Raw genomic sequence first — 19,881 nt, 5'->3', positions numbered from 1 at the left:
ACCAATTTAGGCTCACGAACAAGGGGTTCAAGAAAAAGGTGTGCCTAATTGAGCGTTATCTTGGCACGTGGTTTACGTTATCAAGCTCGTGTCCGTCGTCATAAAGTGCATGGACAGTCGTACACTTTGAATATTCTTGTCATTATCGATACTCACAAACACCTGAAGAGTCAAATTCGCGAAGAGGGGCTCAGAAATTTTGACCAGCGCCCTCAAGAGGTGCACCCGTAAACTCATCATGTCCGACCAACCCAGATCTAGCTTATTCTCGTCCTTGAGTTTGGGTAGGGCTTCTCGTAGTCGTCCTTCAAATGAGACCCTCGCCCATCCCTTGCTCGGAGCCTCAACATCGTCTCTAAATCTTCCGACTTCCGACTCCATGTCCATTGAATCATCCGCTCCTCATCTTACTCACAGAACAAGCAGCTCATTCTCATCGAAAGGAGGATCTGCGGAAATGCCAAATCTACCTTATAAACCTAGACAACGACATGGTGGTGGTATCGGATCAGCAGGTAGCGCAACCAGTATATTCGGTTCAGCAAACACAGCTTCTCCTACTCTTCAACCCGTTAATCCAACTATATCTACTTCACCCGTCACCCCAACTACCATTGTCTCTGCCCCACCAACTACGTCAACCTCCACTTCGACAACCTTCGCACTGCCCCCCTCAACATCTGAGACATCCATACAAATCGACTCATCAGCTCTCACGACCGCTCCAGCTCTCGCCGCTTCTTCCACTTTGACAAGTAGACTCCAAATACAGAGTCTGAAAGCAGCTGCACAACGTATCGGTTTAGGCAATGGTAGTATGGGCATGTCGATGATCGATGCTATCTTTGATAAAGGGCAGCTTGGTAGAGCGAAAGCTGGAGAGGGAGGTGACTGGGGAGATCTGCTACGCATATTAATGGGAGGAAAGGTATGTCAGAATCGACTAGCACGCTCAGCATCTGCGATTCTATTGCGCATTTTAGCTGATTCATGAGATTCCAGGCTATCCTCCTTCTGCCAACGACGCCTTCTTCATCTCTGCCTATGACACCTCAGACTCTGCGTGACCACGTTGCTTTCGTCGCACCACCGGTACCCTTGGCTTCTTCATCATACACATCGAAACAACCTGGAAACTCTTCCCAGATATTCAACATCGAAAAAGCTACGTCCAATGAGTGTGTCAGCGTTGTCGTAACCCTATCAGGTCTGATTGGTACAATCAGAGAGTAAGTCTCGCATTCTCGAGGACATCCGTTGTGTATATTCAAACTGATTGCTCTCTTAGCGATCTCATAACATTCGAGTCCTCTGTACCATACGAATCACCCCTCATTCGAGATCTACGCGATGCATCCACTCGACAAAGCGTTCTATCTTCTCTAAGACCTACACATGCATTGTCATCTACGGCATCGTCATCATCATTTCCGTCCTTTACGGTCTCAAAAGACACAGCATCTCTACCCTTTCCGCCTCCATCCAAGACTACCTCGATCCATATCTCAAACGAAAATAAAGAAAAAGATAAACCGCCTCCCGGCAAATTAGGTCGAATCAACCCATTTGCGTCCTTATTTGGTAGCAGCGCGCCCAGTCCCGCCCCCGGCACTTCTCCTTCCAACACTCATCCTCCGCTACCATCACCCCCTGATATCAAAACAGACAATACCCTGACACCTGATCAGCCCCTGTCTCCATCTCGTGTTCATGGTGGAAGTCGACCCTCCTCGCCTTCCCCAGCAAGCCCTAAACCCGCTTCGATCCTTACTTTCGATCTGGCAGATACGACTTCTATCCTTTCTGACACGGCTTCAGTCTCCCTTGCGCATGGGGAGGGCTATCAAGTCACGGCGTATACAGTTTCAAGGCCTGTACGATATCATGAAACCCATAAATCTCTTAGTAAAGCGATTCGACTTCATATCCGCGAAGTCCTTGCCAAGTTGCCTGATAAGGTGTTAGACAAAGTCGTCAAACTGGTATTGGCCAACGCATGCCCTTCGGCGCAGGGTGATGAACTCAGCAAGAGCCACAAAGGTCACGAAAATGAAAACATAGCTATACTAGACTTCTACGATCCCACCACAACCGGAGAAAGGTTACAGGACTTCATGGAAGGGATCTACGACGATCTGATATCTCATTACCGAGCTGAGAGTCATGATGGACTCAAGAGAAAGAGCAGTGGCAATACGCCTTGGGGTCGAACACACAGCTATGGGCACGCGAAATCTGCTGAAGGTGGTGAAGAGGGTGTCAAAGAGAAGAAGGAGCAAGATAGGCTGGACAGGGAAGAAATGGTCGAAAGGGAAGCTAGCGAAGGTACGGAGAAGGTTGAGGCTGTGGTCTGCAGATTACTATATAACAGGTCAGCCGGAACTTACGATGTCTACTGATAGATTGCTGATCATTAGCGTAGACTTTTTTCGCCGTTGGAGTCTGATGACGCAAGACACGATGAAGCGCTTGCTTCTCGCATAGCAGCTTTGAACATGTTGGATTTGTCTTTAGATCACTTGGGATTGATCACGCGACCGGAGTCCGAAGTACCAGAAGGCACTATCGCAAAAGGTCTGGCGGACATAGTGGAAGCCGTCGGTGAAGGTAAGTTGAATTCAGGTTGGTCTAGCCGGACGGAAGCTGAACGAACACAGAGCTGCAACAACTGTCCGGAAGCGATTGTCTCACGCCCAGGGATAAAGCAAAAGTATTGATCACAGCTCATAAGCTCGTCGCGGGTAAGTGTATCTGGGATGGCCAAAAAGTAATTATTGGGACTGACGTCTATGCACACCAGACGGTCTTGCGCGAATGCCCATTGTTGAGCTGCGCCCGGAGGGTGAACCGTATAAGCCACCTCAATCGGAAATAACTGTAGACGCGCTCAGCAACAACCAAGCGGAGGTAGAACTTCCCACACTTTCCACACCAGAAAATCAGATACCGAGATTCTCGCCCACTGATAGCCAGACCGCTCCCCATGTGAACGACGACTCTTCACCTGCTGCTTCTGAATCATCGGATCCACTCAACGTACTGGGAGGCGAAGCCGAAGCCACGCCTCAGCCCAAGCTCGCGAAATCTCCATCTATACCTCAACTTACACTTCCCGATTCACCGGCCAGCCCAAATGGAGATACAGAGCAAGATCGACTGCAAGAAGCGATGTCAGACTCCGTGATGACCCTTACACCTGCCACAAGTCGTGATGCTTCCAGCTCCACGGATAAATCAATACCGCTGCCGAAACCAGCTAGCTTGAAATCTAACACCGATAAGCCTGCTACATCTGGCGCAGATCTGATTCTGCCAATAATCATTTATTCAGTCGTGAAGTCAAACCCAGCTCAACTAGCTTCCCAATTGATGTATCTCCGACGATATCGCTCGGCAATCTGCCTGACGGGTGAAGCAAGCTATGCCATAGTCAATCTCACAGCGGTAGTTGAATTTCTTGAACATGTTGACCTGGTGGAGTTGGGTTTAGGTGGAGAATCGGATCGAGTCATGTCTATTGATGATTTGTCGCCTATCGGACTGAACTATTTAGATGAGAGTAATGCAGATGCAGCATCAATCGCATCTGCTTCGTCCAGGCTTAGAGGACGAGTTTTCCAAGTTGGAGAAATGGCAGGAACAGCAGCTGGATCAGCCAATAAGGTAATAACTGGAGTCATGGATTCTTCTTGGACCGCCCTCAGAGGTTTGATGGGCACTAACCCAAATTTCCCTCAAGATGGAGAGCCGAATGAAATGGAAAATGGTGAAACCAAAAATGCAGTCAGGCCAGAGATGAGACCCCGTGGAGCTTCAACTTTCTCTCTTGCTAGTGTTACGGCCAGTGTCGCTTCCATAGCTGCTGCTGCAGCCGCTAGGAATCGATCTCGAGCCAGCTCAAGAGCTTCGGAACAAGTTTGGGGAGGGAACCAAGAATTACAGGAAGTATCATCCAATTCCAGACCCGCTTCAATCAAGGAGAGGTCGAATGAATACTATCCATCCGAAGATGAAGAGGACGATACTGTCAGCGATTCAAGTGAAGAAGACGAAGAGGTCAAACCTGTCACAGTGGAAGAGAACAGCGCAAAAGAGAAAGAGAAAGACACGAAAGAAAGAATTAGTCTGAGTAATAGACTAGCTTCAATCGGTGTGTTAGGTAGATTGAGTAGTCCTGCCAATGCACCCAATAATGGCGAGGGCGATAGCAGAAACATGGAAGAGACGATGCCAAATCCTGTACCGAGTAAAGTGAGTTTCTTTATCTTTTTCAACAATTCAACGCCATGGTATGTAAGTGAAACTGAAGTCCCGGATAAACAGGCATCGAGTTTCTTGGCAAATCTGACTCCAAGATCAATTTCATCTTCTTTACCTTCTACTTCACATTCACCTGCTAATCAAGAAACGAAAACTCATACAAGACGAGGATCATTACTGAATAATAATAGTCTGGAGTTAATCAGATCTCATTCACCAAGAGGAAGTATATCTTCTTTACCCATGACCAAGGATAATTCTGGAACAGAGTTGAACGAGAATGCTGCTCCATTGGATAGGTTCATGAATTGTAAGTCTTCCTCATTTGTTTTATATCAGTCAGGCTTCCAGGACAGAGAATAGCTGATTATAAGGAAACGGTATTAGGTGAAATAGGAGATATCAAAATTTCTGAAATTGGTATTTTACTTCGTGATTATAGAAGATTGGGGAATATCGTTGCCAATTTACAAAAAAATGAATCTTGATTGCTCGACTGGTTTCTTTCGTTAAGTATTGATCCCTTAGTCGATACCTTTGAATAAGATACACACGAATGTATGACAGTACAACAGCATATATAGAATCATTATGCATAATGTAGATACTTATTACAACATTTCATATTCCGGATTTCTAATTTATCACAATAGTATACCAAAATATAAACAGGTCAAGTATTTGATGAAAAGATACAAGAACAAAAAGCGAAGGAAGGATTATGCCTCTATGTGAAAGGGAAAAAGCAAACTTTAAATAGAATGTAAAAGTGGACTAGGTTAGAACCATGCCATATAAGTTTCGCTCATTTGAGCGAGGTTCAGAGGGGCAGTAGCTTGAGAAATAAGAGTAACAATAGCATGTGCGACAGGTGAAGCTCCAGGTGCCTAAAGCGGACAAGTTGTTAGTGTTTGATCTACCGCAGTAGATGAGAGGATAAGACAACTCACTTTATCTTTATTTTCACCTATGTAACCCATTGTTCCAGCTCTTCTGATGAAATTGTCGACATTCTTGTAAACGTGATTGATGAGTGGACTATCTTGTCGAGCATCCTTCATATAGGTATTATGCCAAATAAGCAACTGTCAAGCGAATTATCAGCTAAAGTAGATCGAACTATTTTACTGATTCGACACTTACCTCATCTCGTACGAATAGACAGAGGGTACCGGATAAGTCGAATTCCGGTTGAGTTAGACATCTAGCTATAGCTGTACAAGCAGCAGTGACGACACCCTCAATACCGATTCGTGTGATAAAGTTTTGCATGTTGGGCGTAAGCCTGAACGGCACTTGTTCTTGAGAGGCAATGAGCGGTTGACCGGGAGCGAAAGCTTTGGAGCCAGAAGAGCACAGTTAGCCATCATCATTGAACCAAAAAATACTAAAGAAACTGATACATACCAGGTAGGATCTCGGTCATATACATCAAACCCGTCTTTCGACTAATGTAGAATCTTGAGGGAGTTCGATTGCTCAAACAGCATACATAAGTGAGGAACATTGTAGTAGCTGTTTGAAGAGCGAATTGCTTCCTCATCAACCAGAGCGACTCAGGACTATCCATTGTTCGGATCATATACTACACGTATTGGTGAATGCGTTAGCATCAATCAGATAACCCATGTTACATGACTCCACTTACATTGGTCATGATATTCTCCGGTACCATCTTTGTCTGGATTTCCTCCATGACTTCCGCCTTGAGTTGTGAAAATCTAGGATCGGTCCTCGGTACAGCAGGATCGTGGAGTTGTTTGATTCTATCAAAGTACGCAAGAGTAGTATCCTCCCTCGACATTCCTTTTGATGCGGAGAAATCTTCAAAGATATCCTGTAAACTGACATAGGATGAATCGGCTTGAACTAATCGAAGTTGAGGAGCCAGTGGGGTCGCCGTGGGTAGATGGAACTGGAGGTTCCTTCTACGAGATTCTTTCCTCTTTTTCAAAACACTGCAAGACATGTCAGCTACTGCATACGAGATCCCGATTTCCGTAAACGTCAGCTCACCTATTCATGATTCTGAACAATTGAGTAAGACGTTCTTCCCTTCTGCAATGTCTTGCGGCAGGCATTTGCACGTGGAAAGTGTACGAAGAACCGTTGTTACCGATCATGGTGATTCGTCTGAAACAATGGCCATGACCTCGACCGAGTTCGGCTTTAGGTGCGAATCGAGCGATCTTGATGAACTCTTCACCTTGATCAACGTGCTACAGGGACTGTCAGTTGGAAGTCATTGCAGAAGACAATATAGTCTGACTCACATGGACATATTGGCCAGGAATCTCGACATCGTCAAATTTAGTATGATGGAATTCCGTCAAATTACAACCGCCTTGATCAAGAGGTTGTACTTTGGGTCTGGCATCAAGGTTTTTCTCATAGAAATCTCTCCACCTTTGTAGTCGTTTGATGTATTCTCTCAACTTAGGCATATCCTTCATGAAGTCCTTCTCGATCGAAGCCTGTTCCGCCCAAGCGATGATGAGCTGAGATCAAAGAAAGAAAAAATTGGAAAGCATGACTCACCTTCAAATCACCGTTGAGGTTAGTGGCGAATTTGGCCAAATTATCCTTAGTTTGAGCACTCAACTCTCCATCATCATTTGGTAAACCACCTCTTCCGCCCCATTGTTGCATCGCATCAGCCAAAAGAGCAGAGAAGAATCGGTAAATATCTTCGTCCGAGTTGGGCTTTGCTCGGAGCGAGATTTGATCGACCATTTTCTCCATCGTCAAAGCTAAGAGCGGGAAGGCTGTTTTAAGCATGTTCATTATCTCATCGACGTGATCCCACGGTTGACGAGGAGGAGGTGGGACTTGAGCAGGAGGAGCCATTTGTCCATTCACATTTGGTGCTCCATCAGGTTGTTGACCATTTTGTTGATCACCATTTGCAGTCGGAGTATTGGAATCCCCATTTTGTTGTTGTTGTTCAGATTTGACACCCTCTTTGCTGTCTTCAGCAGGCTTATTCTCGCCGGCAGCCTCGGCAGCTGCAGCGGCGTTAGCAGCGGCCGCTTTGGCTTGAGCTTCAGCTCGTCGTTGAGCAGCAGCGCGCGATTGCATTTGCTGCTTCTTGACTCCGACAAAGTCTTCTCGTGACACTCGAAGATGGAAGAACAAAGCCTAGCCATAATTATGATTAGCAAATGCCGCCATTCTCGATCTGGAATGGACGTACCTGTGGGTGTTGTTTCGCGATTCGCAGCAACAATAGTCTGGCTTGTTTTGCTTCTCGATGAGATAGAGACATGAGCAATTGCGGGATAAGAGTAATCCAGTACCAGATGACCAAGTCTCCCTTATAATTTTCGAACGCCTTTGAAATGGTATTTCGACTATCATCTAGACCAAGTAACCAAAGCACTCTGAGCAAGAGTCCACGGGATTTGTGATTAGAGTACAATCCAGCAGCTTGAAGATAACACGATACAGCGCTTGAAGCTAAAATTGCTCGATCATTCGTATAACTATCTTGCCATTGTTCTTCGGTCATCTTGGGTTTACCTGGTTCAGGTTCAGGTTGTGGTCCAGGTACATTTTCGGGTCGATCTCTATACAACTTATCATTGAATCTACCCCATTCTGCCCATGCTTTAGGAAGATTCATATCCATTTGAATCGCGTGAGCGAATTCAGCGTTTGCTTCCTCGTTTTGACCTAATCTGGATATAAACATTCCCTTGAGTGTGAGGAATTCAGCTTTTTGAGGAGGAGCGAAATACATCAAATTGGTAGTGGATATATTATCTAGACCATCATTGAATTTGTCTGGCTTCTGGAAGAAGCACAACGCCTGTTCTCGTAGTTTCAGGAATGCTTCGGAAATTTCAATGTTGGGTAGCATGTATATCTTGTTGAGAGATACACTACAAACATCAAGTAAGCCGTGTCTTCTAGCAACTTCACCGAATCGGTTAATCATCCAAGCCGTTTCGTGGAATCCTCTATACCCGTATGTGGCCGTATCTCCAGGTGGGATGAGAGGGTGGTAGACTCGGGTGACAGCTTGGAATACATGTTGACGCCATGCAAGGAGATCACTCCATACGCTGATGTCGTCCCAGAAATTGGGTAAACGATCTCTCCACGTCGTGAAGATGGTCTTCAGATCGCTGTTACATCTCATTTCTAGATTCTGCTGGTTTGTCATTTGAAGACTATCGAATACTTGGGCAGCTTCGTTGAGTTCGACGCATTGCTGGAACATCTGAAGAAGGGGCAAGTGAGCATTAGTGATATTCGTTGGCAGGCTGACCCATTTTCGAAGCGTGACTTGTTGAGCTTCATCTAGTACCTTCAAGAATTCGTTGGGCGGTTCACGAGCGAGATGAGATCGAAGGAGGGAGGTGAAAGCCTCGAATGTTTTACGTCGCGGTGTAGGTATATCTGAAATTCGTGCGATGTTTTGTTCGATCATATCTCGATCAGGTGAGGTCCAATCTGAAAGTCTCCAAGCACATTCAAGCAATAGATCGGCATCCTGATCGACTCTAGCTAATTCAGTCAGATTCTCCCAATTCTGCAATTTCTGCGCAGACAGTATCCAATGATCTTGCCAGAGACAGTATTCTTCCTGTGTGAATGGTAATAAATGGTTTCTAGCCTTGATCTGACCTTGCTCGTACAGTTCGATTGCTTTCGGCCAGAGGCCATTCTGCTCGTAAGTGAGAGCAGCGGTGGTTTCAGGGAATACGCAGCGGCTTCTAGCTAATCCATAGAACATGTCATCTTCACAAAGCTCAGCGTAGAGCTCGCTCAAAGCGCTTGCACAGCTTTCTCGAAGTCCTTCATCGGCTCGATACACGTCGGTGAGTTTGGTGAGGATCTCAAAACCAACATACCAAGCGTTGTAAGTTTTAGCCAAGTATTTGACAAGAAGTGGTGGCAGCGTTATAGGGGGTCTACAAGCCAAAATACCGTCCAGGAAAGTCTGGACTACGTTGGGTCGCATTTCGACTTGTTTGCGGAGGTAGTCCTTAGCTAGTAGCTTGACGATATAAGGTGTGAAAGCCGTTTGCTGAGCTCGGGAGAGGGAGGACCAGCACATGGGGAAGATTTCGATCCAGAGCTTGTTTGCAAGTTGATTATCAACGTGTATTAGGTTCCGAGCAGGCGTCACAATATCGCTAACAGTAGCTTGAAGCGCCATATCCATTATTGGATCAGTCTCCAATAATGTAGTCGAAGGCTTCCGGACAAGTTTCTGTTCGTGATCGACAATACCGAGGACTTGGCTAAGGATCTGAGGAATCCAATAACAGTCTGCGAGCGTGTCCCAATTCTGTAAAGAATAAAGGAACTGCAATCGGCCGTCTAGAGATCTAGGTAGACTCTGTTCAAGCTTGTCGAGGAATTTAGCCCGCTGAATAGCGTTCTTGGATTTGGTACCGAGTAAGAAAGCCGGTTCAAGTCGATGAGTGATATCCGTACATCTCAACTTGTCATCTTCATAGATTTCATAGATGACATCGAGGTACTCTTGGAATAGATCGTCCTCTCGTTGTTCGAATCCTGGCATTTTTAGCAAAATCCCAGCTTTCTCTTTCCCATGCGCAGCTCCGTCACTCTCTTCGATAACCCAATGTCGAACAAGTTTCAAAACATATCGGCAGAGAGCAGGGCTAAGAGATCGATCCACAAGAGTGGTGATAATACTGTATAAATGCTTTCGCTGTTCTCGAAGGTCGCTTACTCGATCCCGAACTATGTCTAAAACAGAGATGATGAGCTTAGCAGTGAAATCCGGATCATTGCCTTGAGGGGGAGGATTGGTATTTCCAGTGTGCACCTTGACGAGATTGCCCAAGACTTTGAGCAAAGCCGAGCTAACAATTTCAGACTGGAGTACCTTGGGGTGAGTTTTCAGCCATGAACGCAGTAAAAATAGTGTTCCCGGGAGATTTGAGCTAGATCGGAGGCTTGAGGTAAGACCATCATTAACGGCATTTTGAACGAAAGTGAATAAGGCTTTGGGTTCGGGGTCGGACTCAGCAGTCTCATCTGACGGCATTTCAGCGAAAAGATCTTCGGTGAGAGGCGCGACGACTTCGTGTAGTTCAGTCTCATCTGAGACCCATACTTTCTCCAACAATTTGGATAGCAGACCCAGATTCGCCTTGACCCAATGACGATCTCGTACAGCAGCTGCGGCTGCGATGACTTCGGTAGAATTGGCGACGGTTGTACGGGTGTTATCGTTGATGTCCTAATCAGTCAGTTGAAGTCAGTTGCCCGGTATGTAGTCCTCAGCCTAATCCAGCTAACTTACCTGAGTCATGGTCCTTTGGAAGAAACCAAGTTTGACATGTACATTAGGCAATCCTTTAGGTCCTAAGATCTCCTTAAAGAGATCAAGAGCTCGTCGAGTAAGACCATTTCGAGTGACAGATTCCGTTGAGGTAGACACTAATCTTAGCAGATGAGCAGTCATAAGTTCCCTGACTTGACCAGGTGCCGCCCAGCCACCACCGCTACTTCCTGAAATGGCAGTTCCAGCCCTGTCGACTCGTTGTCGCTTGACGGGTGACTGTTCGTTGAAGTGATCTCCCGTTCGTTTGGATCCAGAACCGTCAATATCCATAGACATGTTATCAGCATCTCTAGCCGCCATACGTCTCTTCTCCCAATTGAAGATCAATTCTACTATATCGACAGTGAGTTTCTTCAACTCTGGCGTAGCAGCTTGAACAAAGGCTAATTTCGACAACGAATTGGCCACGTGAGGAACATAGAGTTCTCGATAATCGTAGAATAGGTCTGGATGATTGACCAAAAGCTCGCAAACTGTGACTAATTGGTTGGTTGCGTGACCTTCTTCTATGAGTACAGTCCGGAGCAATTTAGCCCATTCCGGGGTACCGCTTGCTGGAGGTGGATCTCTAACAGACAGAGAGGAAGCGAGTGTATCGATAGCTTGTCGATATAACGTTCGGTTATCTGTTTCCTTGAGACGCAATACACCTGTCCATGTAAGTCTAACGAATTTGACAGGAGTCTCGTAAGTAGCCATGAACCTCGCTGCCAACACATATGCCATAAGCTTGACCGTGGGTTCGAGGAGGTTGATTCCCATCCAAGCAAGCTTGAATATCTCCTTTCTCGCTTCGTTGACCTTGGCACTGCAGTGTTGGACGAGAAGAGTTGTGAGAGCGAAGACTTCAATGAGATGAGTATCTTCTCTTTGCTTGGCAGCGGCAGTAGCTGCTAGAGGTCTCCACATCTGGTTGGCAATTTTCTGAACCAATTGAGGGGAGATGATATTCTGATCGGCGTCAGGCTGTGAGAAGTGGACTCGGAGAGTTGGGTTGATGATGACACGCAGGGCATTGGTCTTGAAAGCCCATGAGACTGATTCTTGCTCGTATAATTCGAAGAAGTGTTCAATGACTTCTTTTCTGTATTGAAGATCATCTACTAGAGCGACTTGTTGATATAGGAAGAACGATACATTTGATCGCTCGAACGATGCTCGGACTTCGTAAGCCTCTACGACGTGGAAGAGGAGAGCTACATGTCGCTGATTTCTGAGACTGGTCATGAACATTTCCAGGAGTAAGGAAGGTATTTGTTGATAGTGATAGCTGGTCATGTCGGATTTATGGTCTCTTGATTTGGAAACGATGATCCTCCAAACTTTGACAAGAGGTTCTAAAGCAGGCTCTCCTGCGGAATTATCGTCCATCAGCCACGTTGCGGATACTCTAGACAATTCTCTGATCAAGTATAAGCCTGGCAAGACCGTGTCGTTATCTTCCGGTTCACCAAAGCATAATTGACATAATATCTCAGATTTAGTGGCTAATTCCTCCACCAACTTGGGTGCGCAGCCAGATGCAATGATATTCCGGTAAGTCCAGATATATCTTGGGTCTTTCACGTGATCTATGAGGTTTTGTGCACCATTTTGGTAATATCTATTCAGGTATTTACCAAGGTTTTCGGTGAATGGTCCTGGAACAGATTGGTGGAGGATGGCCTCAACTTTAACGACTTCAGCTACGAGATCGTTAAGATAAGTGATCGCGTTGGAAGGTAAGAGACGGAAGATATTGACCAGACGGGCCATTCTAGCGATATCGGGGTTGTCATCTAAGGGCGAGAAGGCGGCTTGTTTGAGCATGTTTTCGTCTCCAAGGGTTTTGAAGTGATCCAACAATTTGGTCCCTATTTCAACCTTGAAGTAATTTGTCAGTAGCTCTAAAAACCTTGCTAGACCGTCCAAACCAGATACGCTAAGTCTCTTGGCATCTGCAAGATTCACCAAAATGGGTCTCAGACCTTGTTGTAAGACGTCTTTCGGTAGCTTGTTCTGCTGTTGTAGCACATCTCGTAGACCATCATGCGCAACGTCCACAATGTCAGGATTGGAAGAGTATACGTGTTTGAAGTAGACTTGGATGATCCGAGCTCGGAGCTGTGCTAAGTTGGGCTTGTTCAGGAAGTCCGGAGCAGACATAGCAGATTTGAGTAATTTCAGACACGAAATTCTGAGTTTCTTCAACCAGATCTCCGACTTGTGAGTGGCGGGCTTACTAATAAGATTGGCATCATCCACATCTGCCAAAGCTAGCGTTTCGTGAAGTAGTCTAGTAAATTCCTCCGAAGTATCTGGTACCGACGGTCGAAGATCCATCAAATATGTCACAGCGTTGATATTGGCTACTTGCATGGCGAAAGGTAACGCTCGAAGAGGTTTCGAGTAAATAGGACCGTGTTCGGTATTAAGTAATTTGGCTTTGGCGATCGCAGTGATTAATTCCGGGACAGATTGATTGGTTATTTCCGCTAAAGTCTCAATGCACTCCTGCGAAGCTCGACGAGCCAAAGGACTTTGACTGTTCAATTCCGCTACAAGGGTTTCGGCAAGGCGTGGCAATCTAGGTTTGCCGTCTTCTTGTGACTGACAGGTCTTCAATAGATGCTTGATTAGATCGATAACTTCCTCGGAGGTTTTAGGCGTGTCTTTAGGAGCATCCCTCAAGCAGAATAATAATGCTCTAACGAAATCCAACTCAAAGTCTATCATCATCTTCCTGCTGAGATCAATCTTATGGACAAACGCTGACATAGCTGTCATTCCAGCCATCTTTTTGGACCAGTCTTCCTCGTGGCATAAGCTGACTAATCGATGTGCTAAGAAGGCAACCATACGTTCGAATGATCTTGATCCATCCACTTTACCAGCGAAGGTAGAGCTATGTGCCAGTTCTTTGAAATCGGTAACGATTGTCGCCAAAAGATCACTAAGACCCGGTCTTTCCGATGGTTTCGAGTCATGAAGAGTAGCGACAAAGCAGTCGGATAACGCGTTGGTCAACGGTAAGAATCGCTTTTTGGAGTGATCGGGATAAGATTTAGCGTTTGGATCGGTACTTTCGGTGCGTCCAAGCTCAAGAGCGAAAGCTCTTCTGCACAGGTTTCTCACGAATTCCAAGGCCTTCTCGCCCAAGGTGGGTTGTCCACAAGCTAGGAACAAACCAGTCATTACTCGTTGGAAGGTCGCGTTGCCTTCTGGACTTGGTGCATCCTGTCAAGCAACATCAACTTCTGATCCTTTGAGAGCATTGTCTGACACACACTTACCTGCTGGAATATGGTCAAAGCTGAATACATTAGAACCTGCAAACCATCCTCACTTAAGACCTGACCTTGCTCTCCGAGTACGGCACTAGCAGTGATTACTAAAGGGGCAAGCTGTAATCGGTGTCGTGATCCATCGAAAGTTATTGGAGCAATCAGCCTATCTGTGAAAAGATCGTATTCTAGGATTGTGTCAACTTCCTGGAATCGCCTGTTCCTCCCTCCAAGTTTACCCAATATCTTCAGGGCTGCATTCGAATGATTCCGACTGGCGGGTATGGGTTTGAGAAGCTTGTGCAAGGCTGCCATTAGGGTCCGTAGGACGGGTCCCATGGTGGGATCTAAGAATTCTGCCGTGAGATTGTCTATACACAATTCTAACGTCCGTAGTCCTTGACTGACTAAATCCGGTCCAGCACCTAAAGCATGGACTAGTGGCTTCATCAGATAACTTAGATGAGGGAGGAGGTTGGTCAATCGGACGGGTACCGTCAAGGTGAGCTCGACGAAGAGATCTCGCTGACTATTGTCTGCAGCATGCTGCAGGAGATAAGAGAGGTTGTCCAACATTTCTTGTAAAATGGGCAATACTTCCTTATACAATGCTTCAAATCTACCTCCGCCAATAGACCTAAACAATGCTCGAAGGATCTGATAATATAGGGTTGGATCTTCTGACTTGGCAGCGTATTCGAAGGAATTCATGATGAGCTTTTGCAGGTGCGGAACCAAAACGACCTCGTTATTGGCGATATACGTATTTATAGCCAGGAAAGATATCTTGAACATCTTCAGGGTGAGTATACCTTGAGCTTTGTCCATCGTTCCTAGCCCTTCTAGGTTGTTCATAAGATGTTTGAGAAGGATAGCAACCAGTTGATGGGATACACTTTCATGGGTAATGAGCATCTGAAGTATGGGGAATATCTGAGCATTCGTTATCGCCAATTCACTGAAAAACGGCATGTGACTGGTCCAGACTTCTGCGAAAACGTGGGGCTCGAATAAGAGCAGGATCTGCGAGAGCAGTTCCAAGGCTTCCTTGGGTTCTCTAGGATCCCTGCCCATAAAATCGAAGATCGCTAAGCATTTCAAACTATGTTCAAAGAATTTACTGAGAAGCTCCCCATCCGGTTGTGGTGCCGGGTTGTCGCCTTGGCGGGTATACGTCAAGAGGGTGCGGAATGTGTGTAGGAGGGTCTTGAAAAGATATCGGGATTCTGGAAAAAAGGTCAGCTGGCACTATCTTGATCTTCATATGCTGACTCACCTCGACAGAACGATTCCAGCGACTCATTCGCATACGCTACAGAATGCACTGGCATAGCTTGCTCAATATCCCTCCACCCATTTTGTATCTTGTCGTCGGTGGTTTCCTTGGCTTCAGCCTCCATTTTGACATCTTCATCCGTTTCCTCTTTGGCTTTGCCCTTTCCTTTATCCCTCAACCCAACAGCTTTCAGCCTATCATGAGCCTCGGACATAGCTGTCAGCTTTTCTAGGAAAGTGAAGAATATTCCTTTGATGATTCTGGCGAATTCTTCACTGTCCGCTTTGCTATGTATCGAGTCTATGATAGTATTAAGGAGCTTGGCGCACATGGTTTGAATGGAGCTGTTAAAGGTGGAGTCGTTGAGATTACATGAGAACACGTAGACTACCTGGGTAAGTTGAGAAAGGGGTAGATCGTTCCGGACATGGTGTATTAGATCAGCAACAACTGAATAAGCTAATGGGCGAAGCAGTTCTCGACTTGAAACTCCGGTTCCGACCAGTACCCGTTCTTCAAGGAGGACATCGATGTACGGGATGAAGCAGGAGCGCGATTCAACAGTAAGTATATGTCGAGTAGCGACGAGTAATTCCTGTCATCAGATTAGTACATTTCAGGTATGATTGATTGATTAAGACAAACAAGCTCACCTTCCTTGTTCCTACATCCTCCGGTGGACAGTCTCTTAGCAATCTCAAACAAGCCTCAGGGAAGACATCCACATATTCTTTGTTGTTTCCTTGATTTCCTCGCAATACGTATGCGAGGAAAGCCATAGTCTAAAATTTCAGTCAATTTCCAGCCCATCACTCAACAAGCAATTCAATGACTCACCTTGACTTGAGCTTTAATCAACTCTGCATACATCTCTCGATTTGTTATTCCATTGGCTACACCAACAAAGATTTCTTTCTTCTTTTGCGCTTCCTCGTGAGCCAGGCGTTGGGGTTCTGGCTGTATTTTGATACTTTCGATGACTAAGGGATAAAAATCGAGCATAGCAGTTTGCATGATTTGCTTGTAGGTCTGAAAGATCAAGACTACCGCTATGGGACATTCCGTGAGCACCTTTGGTGAGTGAAGAGCGTGGGGAAGTATGTGATGTTGAGATGAGGAAGCTTGAGGAGCCGGAGCAGTCTGGGCAGGCGCCGAAGTATCGCTTGCTGGCGTAGCAGGATTTGGCGAAGGAGCTGCAGGGTTCCCACCAGCAGACAAAGGTGCTTTAGCTGCTGGGGTCGGTGCGGTAGCAGGTGTTGAAGCGGATGCACCTCCAGTTGGTCCAAATTCCTTTTCCACAACAGCCTTGGTATTGGCATACATCTGCTTGACTAAATCTAAAAATGGTTCGATGTATGGCTCCATCTGTTCTTTATTACTCCTTAATCCGTCAATCATGATTTTTATACACAACAGAGCGTTCTCTTCGTTTTCTAACTTGAGAAGCTTAACACAGAGATCCATCACTGCGCTCATATGATGGCGAAATGGCTCATTGTGGGGTAGTCGCTGAAGGAACGCCAAAAGGGTATGTCGATAACGCTGCAATAAAACATTCGACATCAATGCTAACGAGGTTCGCAGATGGCGTGACTTACTTGTTCCAAGTTGTCTTTCACAAAAGTCACCGACTTTTCGTCTCCGAGGATGGTAATCAAAGCAGGTATAAAAATTGCTAAATATTTCTCGTAAAAACCAAAATCTCTAGTTTGTTCAGCTGAATCTCTCAACTCAAATGCAATTTCCAATTTCCTTCTTGGGTTGACTGATGGTTCCAGTAATTGGGATACCATGAATTCGCAATCTGCCACAGTCAAGGGGCCATTAGTGCTGAAACTTGGGGGAGGCATGCTCATATTTCCCCCAACTGCCGACGCTGAAGGCGTCGGTGTATGGTTCTGAGATTGTGCAGGTGGTTGAGATGGATTATCTGTTGAAGGAGTTATTCCTGGCGGATGCGAAGCTGCTGTTGATGCTTTCCGAGGTCGATTTGCTCGGACTGTCGAAGGTCCTGGTGCTCCTGATGATGACATTTTGACGAAGGAATGTCAAAATTATCGGAAACACCTGGAATTATATGCTTATGGATTAGGGATCGGTTAATCGATTTGTGGAGGTCCCGAATTAAAGTTGTTCCATTGGATTTATTATTAGTTAGGCCTCGATATGATGAATTTTGAGGTAATTTTGATATCGTTAGATAGTAATGTAGCTTGTGGGAACGGACCAAGTGGTTTTTACAACAATGACAAGTAGAAGTTATGGTAGGTTAAATGAGGATAAGATGGAAATAAGGTGTATTATTGATGATGAAAACATTTAAAATCAATAAACGCGAGAGTGAAAGATGGGCAAAATAGCAGTCAAAATGAGTTCCATTCAAGAATTCAACCATGATTATATCGCCGTAAAACGCCGATCACCATACGAGATAGTACTAGTAGTACTACTAGTACTCTAATTAGATAAGATTGTTTAAACTCAGAGTGGAGGTAGTCCTCCTCATCCAAACATCTATGAAACCCACTTCAACCTGATATAATCTTATACACTCAGACGACTTAATACAAACAACTTGCACATCATGTTAATCAAAACTTCTTATAGAGATGTGCCTACAAAAGCGAATGGGAAATCTGGAACCATCAGAATTTACCTTGTAGAGCCGAGTTTACCTGATTATCCTCAAGCTAAGTTTCCAGGATGTGAGCTGCTACTTGGTGAACGCTCTTGTTTAAATTCCCTAGCTAAATACGATGTTGCTAGGCGTGGTTTTCTCTGAGATATACCAGGTCACTGGACCAGTCGAAAGGTTGGTTCAAGAATGATTTCGCCTTCAGGCGATCGTCATTGCTGATACACAAGGCAGGTTCGCAAGTAACATAGCTTCCGAGGGGTACATAGTAGCTCTCCCTTCATCATTCCATGAGTTTGAGGGACCAGAAGCTATACCATACGATACAGAAGGCACAGACAGAGGAAATAAGTACAAGGTATGTAGTGATCAGCTGTGTTGTCTGTATTTGTTACAACATAATAGCTGATCGCTTTTGAGCCAGATTGAGAAAACTGTTGAAGGATATGACGAAGACGCTACTCTTTCAGTGGATTTATTATGCTCTCTGGAGAACTGCACAGGTAGAATAGCGTCTACAGGCATGTGTTTAGGTGGACACCTGGTAATTCAACCTCTAATGCCAAATGACAAGTAATGGTAGGCAATCGCTAATTTGATCTTCCAATCTTAGGCATTACGAGTGAGCCGATAAACCGGACCGCTGTAACCTTGTTTGTGTGCGTAAACTAACAGATTATATGGTAGTGCGCTTTCGATCCCCGAGTTCTAGCTACATTCTGTTATTTCGCTACAGAGTGAGCTTCCTATGTATGTAATCTATGGGTTACTCTGCGCTGACCATCGTGTCAAGTGTACACTCAGCGACTCTCGGGAAAGGCAAATCTGACGACACTCTAATTAAAATTCGTAAAGGAGATCTAGCAGGAAAAGGGGAGATAACGATGGTATTCGGGAAACAGGTCAGTTACCCTTAGAATGTCTATTTCTGCAATGAGTTATTCAACTGCGTTCTTAATAGGATACTCACGTAGACCGTGAGGGACGATCGTTAATTAGAGACACATTGGATGAAGCGGGTGTACCATTATCTGTGAGTTTACAGTCTGGCCATCAACCAATTCAAATGGCTTATGCTAAGTCAATTCTATCGTTAATAGTTCCTCGAAGTTCAAGCTCAACATGCTTTCATTCGAGATGAATCATCTAAAGGTAGATGGGATGCAGCTTTAACTCGAAGCTTGTTTAGCATGATGATGGAATTATTCAATAGAACAGTTGCGAGAGATCTAGGTGCCAAGGTTGGTGGTGGCGCCAAGCTGGAACACATTTGTTAAAACATGTATGATACCTATCACTAAACGCATCCCAAAAAAAGTATTTCTTTGCTCGTACATCGCCTCTGTCAAACACAGTCACTCCCCCTATCGATGAAGGCGTACCTCCTTCTCATATGAACATGAAATATGGTAGAGATGACACAGTCCAATAACGTGGGCTTTTCACAGAGCTGAGATTTTGCAAATAAGATTGATGCTCAAATTTACTCCGATTTGAAAGCTATTGAAATCGTCATATCTCAGTTTGAAACATTTACGTAAATCTACATAACACCTCATAAAATAAACATAGCATGATAAGCATATCGAAGAAGAAATATTCATACAGTCTCAATTATATGTCTGAAGATACAAGGATACATGTCAACCCAATAACCCAGAGCTTTTAGCCATTAAATATCCCTTTCGAAAGGTGATCAAGCCTTGGTTTCAGCCTATATCGTAGCCAAAAACGAATGAGGCTTAAGAGGTATAAATGGATGTCGAAAACTCGTAAGAAGCTTAAGTGTCGATATGTAAGAATAAGATATGCTTTAAATTATCCACGTACCTCACAGAAAATCCGAAGCTAACGCGTTGAAGGAAGGTCTGAATGACATTCCTACAGCTATACTCGTATGATATGTCGTGAGAAAAAAAACTCAATAAGACTGTTCGCGCATTTATTTCACAGAAACTTTCAATCGCAGCTTCGAATGTGAAAGGAAGTTTTTATCAAATCTTATCATGTCATCATTAGGTACCTCTTCTTTTTACTCCCAGATCAGGTCGAGGTACATATACAAGTAAGTAACAAAATAAAGGTCAAGTCCCTTAACGCCTCCTTCTAAGTGACTTCCCCT

The 19,881-nt window shown here is 45.0% G+C and overlaps 3 protein-coding genes across 3 annotated transcripts; 2 read left to right on the top strand and 1 right to left on the bottom strand.

Annotated features, from left to right (window-relative positions):
• Positions 1-238: 238 nt before the first annotated feature.
• Positions 239-4,748, top strand: I206_106536 (uncharacterized protein; the record flags this gene model as incomplete). Its single annotated transcript, XM_070203340.1, has 8 exons — positions 239-928; positions 1,003-1,229; positions 1,289-2,371; positions 2,423-2,607; positions 2,658-2,741; positions 2,801-4,251; positions 4,324-4,570; positions 4,648-4,748. 8 exons carry the CDS (start codon positions 239-241, stop codon positions 4,746-4,748), a joined length of 4,068 nt encoding a protein of 1,355 aa, XP_070059441.1.
• A 291-nt stretch (positions 4,749-5,039) lies between these two features.
• Positions 5,040-17,157, bottom strand: I206_106535 (uncharacterized protein; the record flags this gene model as incomplete). Its single annotated transcript, XM_070203339.1, has 15 exons — positions 5,040-5,147; positions 5,211-5,345; positions 5,404-5,597; positions 5,668-5,845; positions 5,909-6,218; positions 6,277-6,479; positions 6,534-6,734; positions 6,799-7,398; positions 7,454-10,480; positions 10,544-13,801; positions 13,858-15,074; positions 15,125-15,719; positions 15,778-15,906; positions 15,962-16,666; positions 16,723-17,157. 15 exons carry the CDS (start codon positions 17,155-17,157, stop codon positions 5,040-5,042), a joined length of 11,295 nt encoding a protein of 3,764 aa, XP_070059440.1.
• A 551-nt stretch (positions 17,158-17,708) lies between these two features.
• I206_106534 (uncharacterized protein) lies at positions 17,709-19,036 on the top strand (the record flags this gene model as incomplete). Its single annotated transcript, XM_019159606.1, has 8 exons — positions 17,709-17,829; positions 17,891-17,936; positions 17,994-18,117; positions 18,184-18,303; positions 18,447-18,496; positions 18,553-18,661; positions 18,721-18,792; positions 18,860-19,036. The coding sequence occupies 8 exons, from the start codon at positions 17,709-17,711 to the stop codon at positions 19,034-19,036; spliced, it is 819 nt and encodes a 272-aa protein (XP_019007356.1).
• Positions 19,037-19,881: the final 845 nt, after the last annotated feature.

Source organism: Kwoniella pini, chromosome 9, assembly GCF_000512605.2.
Source record: "Kwoniella pini CBS 10737 chromosome 9, complete sequence".
In the NCBI taxonomy this organism is placed as follows: Eukaryota; Fungi; Basidiomycota; class Tremellomycetes; order Tremellales; family Cryptococcaceae; genus Kwoniella; species Kwoniella pini.
The sequence above is the reverse complement of the archived record's forward strand: the minus strand, read 5'-3'. Positions and strand labels throughout refer to the sequence as shown.